This window comes from Myxocyprinus asiaticus, chromosome 22 (genome assembly GCF_019703515.2).
Source record: "Myxocyprinus asiaticus isolate MX2 ecotype Aquarium Trade chromosome 22, UBuf_Myxa_2, whole genome shotgun sequence".
NCBI classification, from domain to species: Eukaryota; Metazoa; Chordata; class Actinopteri; order Cypriniformes; family Catostomidae; genus Myxocyprinus; species Myxocyprinus asiaticus.
In genome coordinates this window covers 300,001-307,500 of record NC_059365.1, presented here as the reverse complement: position 1 = coordinate 307,500, position 7,500 = coordinate 300,001, and the positions used below count along the sequence as shown (strand labels likewise).

Genomic DNA, 7,500 nt, shown 5'->3' with positions numbered 1-7,500 from the left:
CCTTACAGTCTAGCTGATCCCACAAAAGCTCAATGGGGTTTTGCAATACAATTTATTTTAATAACATGAACCTTCCCAATCATTGATAAATGCAATGAAGCCCATCTGTCCACATCGCTCGAAAACCTTTTTATTAAGGGGTCAAAATTAACTCTGACTAAATCAGACAAATTTACTGGGAATAAAATTCCCAAATACTTAATGCCCTGTTTGGGTCACTGGAAGGCACCCGGCTGAAAAGCCGTTACTGGGCAGTACGCTGTCAAAGACAAAGCTTCAGATTTAGACCAATTAACTCTGTATGCTGAGAACTTAGAAAAGGAATTAATAGTTCTGTGGATGCAAGGCATAGATCTAATGGGGTCAGAGACAAATAATAAAATATCATCTGCGTAAAGCAGAAGTTTATGCGCCACACCTCCTGCAATCACCCCTGGAAAATCATCCTCCCTTCTTATCGCGGCTGCTAATGGTTCCAGGGCAAGACAGAACAATAATGGGGAAAGAGGGCAACCCTGCTGAGTGCCCCTATCCAGAGTAAAATAATCTGAAATTAGTCCATTTGTTTGTACCGCTGCAACAGAGTGTCTATAAAGTAACTTAATCCATTCAATAAAAGTATTCCTGAACCCGTATTTTTCCAAAAGCTTAAAAAGATAATCCCATTCTACCATATCAAACGCCTTTTCAGCATCCGAATAAACCCCACCTGATCTATATGTATAAGAGATGTCATAACTTTACTTAATCGATTAGCCAAAATTTTTGACAACATTTTTATATCTAGCTGGATCAGGGAGATTGGACGATAACTCTTACACTCGCTTGGATCTTTGTCCTTTTTAAGAATCAGACTGATCCGGGCTTGTGTCATGATTGGAGGAAGCTTTACATTCTTTAATGATTCAGTATAAACTTCTAACAAAAGTGGAGCCAGTTCTGTAGCATAAGATCTAAAAAATGGATCTGGCCCCGGAGCATTGCCAGTAGGTAGGGACTTAATTACCTCGCCAAGCTCCTCCAAGGTTATCCCAGAATCAAGACAATTTCTTTGCTTAGTCGTCAGTTTAGGGAGTTCTAATGGTTCCACAAAGTTTCATATATCTTCATCAGTAGACGAAGATGTGGAACTATAAAGATCAATATAGAATTCTTTAAAGGCATTATTAATATCAATGGCCGAGGTAAATATTTCACCTCCAGCAGATTTCACTGAGGGAATGGTAGAAAAAGACTCTCTCTGCTTTATATATCTAGCCAAAAGTTTCCCTGCTTTGTCCCCTGACTCAAAGTATGACTGTCTTGCCCTGAATAACCAAAACTCCACCTTCCATGACAAAATAGTATTATATCTGTATTCCAATCGAGTCAATTCTCTGAGGCCATCAGACGACATTCGGTGCTTCAACTCTGCCTTGGCACTTTTAATATTCCCTTCCAACTCCACGAGTTCTCCTGCTTTGAATTTTTTGATGAATGAGGCATACTGTATGATCCGACCCCTAAGAACCGCCTTAAGTGCCTCCCAAGCCACGCCCACAGAGGATACTGAGGACCAGTTGGTCTCCATATAAACATTGATTTCAGTCTTTTGCAAAATCCTGATTTCCAACAAATGTTAAAGTGATACATTAAAGCGGCAACTATATGATTTATTTTTCTCTGTATGTGGCAACACCTCTAAACTCACCAGGGTGTGACCTGAGACTAAGATATTTCCAATTGAGCAATCCGCAACAGATGAAATGAGGGACTTAGATATATAAATATATATATGAAAAAAAATCTATTCTAGACTAAATCTTATGGACTGATGAAAAAATTTTTAAGTCCCTCCCAGACGGGTTTAAAAGTCTCTAAATATCTGTAAGACCAAGATTTTTACACATCCTGTGAAGTGTCAATGTTGCTCTAGGGGGCTTACACACTTTTGCTTCACTATGATCAAGGACTGATGACTCCAGATAATCTTTCTGTTTCTCGACATCCCCCAGTCTTGTAACCAACTCAGAGAACTTCGTCTCCATGGCAGTGATCGAACGACGTATTACAGCAAGATCCTCCAAGTCAGCAACGACCTTCATCAGCATTGCCAACATGCCCGACATTTGGATCGCACCATCCAAATTGAGTCGCGGGCTTGTGGCCTGCTGCTCAGGGGCTTCAGCCTGAGCACGTAAGTGTCTTTTAATGTCTCCAGAGCCCGAGGATTTTGAATTCTTTGACATATTGTCTTCATAGAACAGTTATTGAACAGGGTGTATCGAATCAAATCTTATGGCACAAGAAGTATTAAAAACTAGCAAAGTGCGCAGAGCTTGCCGTTCACACCTCCGAACTTCGCATGGCGCCATGCCCTATGATAAATGCTGTTTTTTACATCAGTAATGTCCTGACTATACTTTGTGATCAGTTGAATGCCACTTTGGTGAATTAAAGTACCAATTTCCTTCCAAAACAGCAGAATCTGTGCATTATTCCAAACTTTTGGCCACCAGTGTATATCTGGGTGTAAATAAGGTGGCTCCGAAAAACTGCTTTTTTTAGTTCCCAATCATGTCAACTGTATCTGAGAAAATGTTGTATTGATACGACAAAACAATCAAAAGTTATAGCATTACAAACATAATTTATCATAGTGTCCAAAAGCCTCTCCAAACAAATAAAACATAATAATTGTACATAAGAACTAATTACACATTTAACACAACAATGACTAAAGGTTTGCATAGCATGCAGACATGATTTTAGTAATGAGATTTCACAGAATGAGTTTCATTCTGTGTCATTTGAGTCATCATTGAGTCTGTGTCATGTATTTGGCGCCATCTCCTGGTGGTCATTTGTAACATTGTGCTTCATGTGGATTATCTAATGATCTATACATCTGATTATCTTGTGTGTGGACTCATATGAAAGATAATCACCTCCTCTAAGTAATGCTATATTTTACATACCAAATAGAAAATAATTCTGTTTATTTTTTGTGAAGTTATAAGCATCACCAACATAATTGTCAAAGACATATACTTAGCTATTACTCGCTATATTTTTGTCTGTGAGTAAAACAAATAGACTGGTTGTATTCTACACTGTGAGAGCTTTCCAATTACATATGACACATGACTATTTGATCAGTTTGATGTTTTTACTGATTGCTATAATATGTACAGTGCAAAATTTTTTTAAATAATCAAAACAGAACACTTCTGATTTGTCAGTAAATTTTAAAACACTTGTTCAGTTTTGGTCATAATGTCTACATGGATTATAAAGTAGAGCTCCTAAACTTTCAAACGATACCTATTTAGGGTTCGGTCAATATTTCGGTCCCATCCGAGTTATGGGGTTAATAAAAAAATGCATGAAAAATGTGGGTAGAATTGGGCTTGTGAGCGCCGACTTTATTAAAGGGAAATACAAATTACATGAATATAGTCATTGTTTTGGAACAAATGTAAACAATTTTGACATGTAAGCATTAATTTCATAAAAAGTAAGTTTACTGAGGGGAAAATATGTACTTTATTTTATATACATAAAAAAATAATATTCAAACAACTGAACAAATTTTAGTAACAGGGTGGAGAAACATGCGGCCATTGTTCACAAAAGAACACTTTTTAGAATATGTTATGGGCACTTTTTGAATGGCTCAAAGCATGTTTTCTTAGATTAATTGTTGATCATTGACAGAAAGTTCAGTTTAATTTTCAAGCGGTCAAAGGCCTAAATGGCACCGCAGTCATGATTGTTTAGTTGCACTTGTGCGTGTCAGTGTTCGTTTACAAAGAAAAAAGATGAATAAAGTGTCATTTACTAGCAGACAAACTGAGAAACTGCTGAAATCAACAGTGCTGCTCTAAAATACACAGAAATATCTACAGAAACACAATATGAGCTTCAAATCAACAGAAGAAAGAAAAAGAGACATCAAGTCTCTCCTTCAGAACAAATGCAGACAGACAGTTTCAGTGTCTGAACTGATGGAGAAAGTGAGAACATTCCAGAATAATCTTCAAGAGAAGCTTTTCCACAGCAGTTCATTATAATATCCTTCATAGAGAGTCTTTTGGTTGAGACGCAGAAAAGGCTGCGTTTATAATCTGGAGAAAGATCTGAATCACAGTCCTGCCAAACCATGAATCATGTATTCCATCAGGAAACACTTTAAATCCATAAACACAGGGATCAGATGTCATTTGTTTAAAAGTGTTTATCTCTGTCTGAGGGATCTTTACACAGATATTTCCTTTTAAAAATATATTTGTGTGAGAACCAAGAATAATGCAAATATAACAGACATTTAAAACAAGATTCAAAAAGAATATAACACATTTACAATGTGTTATAATGCTGCATAAATACATCTGAATCGCACAAAACCTGTCGAGAACATGTCCAGCTCACATTTCACCACAAAATCAACAGAAAGAAAATTAAGCTTATTTTTAGGACTTTTAAGATTTATTTTTGCATTGGGGCATTATTTTCATGACAATTAAGCACATTTTCACCCCAATTTCTCATTACTATAATAAGAAAAAAAATATTTCTCATTACTGTCATGCAAAAAAAAAAAAAAAAGAAAAAAAAATATATATAAAAATAAGCCATATTAGCAATATTATTTAAACAATAAAGTATTTACACATCATGATAATATTTGTTGTACTGCCTTAAATGTATTCTGTAAATTACTGTAATTTCTTACAGTAATTTATACTGTAAAATAGTAAGAAAATTACTGCAATGAAGTAATGAGACTGACACAGGGCAAAAAAAAGACACAGTAATACAAATTTTGGGGGGTAAATGTGTTACATTGCCATGAAAATAATCTCACAATCCAAAATAATGATAAAAAAATGAGCTTCATTTTCTTAATGCAAAATACAATTTCTTATTTGTTTCTCAATATAAGAGAACAAAATTATATTTCTTTTTGTTTATATATCACACAGTATTTTCAAATATTTCATTGTGTAACTGTGTGTGTGTGTGTGTGTGTGTGTGTGTGTGTGTGAGTGTGTGTTTGTGTGTGTGTTTGTGTGTGTGTGAGTGTGTGTGTGTGTGTTTGTGTGTGAGTGTGAGTGTGTGTGTGAGTGTGTGTTTGTGTGTGTGTTTGTGTGTGTGTGAGTGTGTCTGTGTGTGTTTGTGTGTGAGTGTGAGTGTGTGTGTGAGTGTGTGTTTGTGTGTGTGTTTGTGTGTGTGTGAGTGTGTCTGTGTGTGTGTGTTTGTGTGTGTGAGTGTGAGTGTGTGTGTGTGTGTGTGAGTGTGTCTGTGTGTGTGAGTGTGTTTGTGTGTGTGTGTTTGTGTGTGAGTGTGTGTGTGTGTGTGAGTGTGTTTGTGTGTGTGAGTGTGTGTGTGTGACTTTGTCTGTGTGTGTGTGAGTGTGTCTGTGTGTGTGAATGTGTGTTTGTGTGTGTGTGAGTGTGTCTGTGTGTGTGTGTATCTGTGTGTGTGTTTGTGTGAGTGTGTCTGTGTGTGTGAATGTGTGTTTGTGTGTGTGTGAGTGTGTCTGTGTGTGTGTTTGTGTGTGTGTGTGTGAGTGTGTCTGTGTGAGTGTGTGTGTGTGTGTGAGTGTGTCTATGTGTGTGAGTGTGTCTGTGTGTGTGTGTGTGTGTGTGTGTGTGTGTGAGTGTGTCTGTGTGAGTGTGTGTGTGTGTGTGAGTGTGTCTGTGTGTGTGAGTGTGTCTGTGTGTGTGTGTGTGTGTGTGTGTGTGTGTGAGTGTGTCGTGTGTGTGTGTGTGTGTGTGTGTGTGTGTGTGTGTGTGTGTGTGTGTGTGTGTATCTGTGTGAGTGTGTGTGTGAGAGTGTGTGTGTGCGTGTGTGAGTGTGTGTGTGTGTGTGTGTGTGTGTGTGTGTGTGTGTGTGTGTGAAGGATCTTCATGGCCTGAGAACTTCTGATCTGTCATGTTCCAGGTTTTAACCCTCCTATTGTGTTCGGGTCATTTTTGACCCGGTAGAGGTAAGGGAGGTGTGGCAAGAGCAAAAGTTCAAGCACACAGTCTGAATAAGTGTTAAAGGAAGAAAAGTCCGTCCTCTACAGACTGATCTGATAATAATCACACATTTACATTCAGCAGTTCATGCAATAAACACAATACATTTAGTTTAAAAACATTGTATACAAGTACAGGTGTTGTGTAGTTGTGTTGTATAGTTGTTTTGGTGTTGTTTTGATTTGGTTGCATAGATTTTGACTACTGAGTTACTTTTCTGCAGTAATGAGTAATTAATTAATATGAAAGTTAATAGGTCAATTTCTAGAAATTCTCACTTTAAATATTTATATAAATGTAATGCAATATTATATTCAAAAAACATTTAACATAAACCTTGATAAAAAAAACATCTTCACATGAATCACACTGGTTTAGCTGTAGTTAATGTATATTTTGAAATGTCAAAGAATTTCTACATTTTTACTAAAAAATGTTTACATCACACATTTATATTTATCAGTTAAAGATATAGATCTTTTTACATGTATGAACAGCTAAGCAGTTAACAATGAGCTACAATATGATTTTTGATTAAATCAATTGGATTATAAATGTTTTATGAGCTTAAAACTCCACCGGGTCAAAATTGACCCTCAAATGCAAAAGAGTATATGCAGATTTTGAATCCAATAGGAGGGTTAAGAGCGTTTTTAACAGCCAATTAAACACATGAGAACTTGATTAGATATTGATTATGGCACATTACACACACACATACTTCAATAAGTCATTATGAATAAACTCTGAATATGTGTGTGTGTGTGTTTGTACAGTATTTGTAAGCACCAGGTAATTTTCAGGTAATGTCATCTTCACCTGAATTTGTGATATAGTCATCCTCCACACACACACACACACACACACACACACACTCTCTCTCTCTCTCTCTCTCTCTCAAACCTTCCTGAAGACCTCAAAGAGAGACGCCACTGAGTGCATTCTGTAGAAGAGGTTCATGGGTATCGCGACGTTCAACACCGTCGTCCAGACGCTGAATCCGAACGTCTCCTGCTCTAAATCGTTCTCATACTGCGGCCGACAGCCGAAGGCGGGAAGAATCCACAGCTGAACAGAAACAGACACATCACTGCAGTACACTGTATGCACAAACTTAAATCATAAAACACATTCTGATTCACTTGAACTCTATATAAATGATGTTTTAAAGTTAGAAGAAGAATTATTCCAATAATAAATCATACACATTAATGAACACTGGCATCTTTTATCATACTGCTGTTGTCACTGTTTTATAAAAGCTGTGTTTTACAGGAGGAAAGTGAAATCACTGTGACAGTGTCCTAACTAGACGTGATGTGATAAAAACAATAGATGTAACAGGATATTTTATTGATCAGCTGGTTTTCTGCAGCATCTGATAGTCACGATCACTGTGAAAATCCTTCTTCTAACACAAGCACTTTCAACACTTAAATCACATACATACTAGATGTTTACAGTTTAACTCAACATGATCACACGTGAAGTCGGC

General features: G+C 36.8%; 1 protein-coding gene across 1 annotated transcript in view; it reads right to left on the bottom strand.

Annotated features, from left to right (window-relative positions):
• Positions 1 to 6,902: 6,902 nt before the first annotated feature.
• Positions 6,903 to 7,500, bottom strand: part of LOC127412753 (proton channel OTOP1-like) — an 11,904-nt gene continuing 11,306 nt past the window's right edge. Inside the window, exon 6 of the mRNA XM_051649368.1 lies at positions 6,903 to 7,073. Within this exon, the coding sequence (XP_051505328.1) occupies positions 6,903 to 7,073 (171 nt within the window). The remainder of the gene's footprint in view (positions 7,074 to 7,500) is intronic.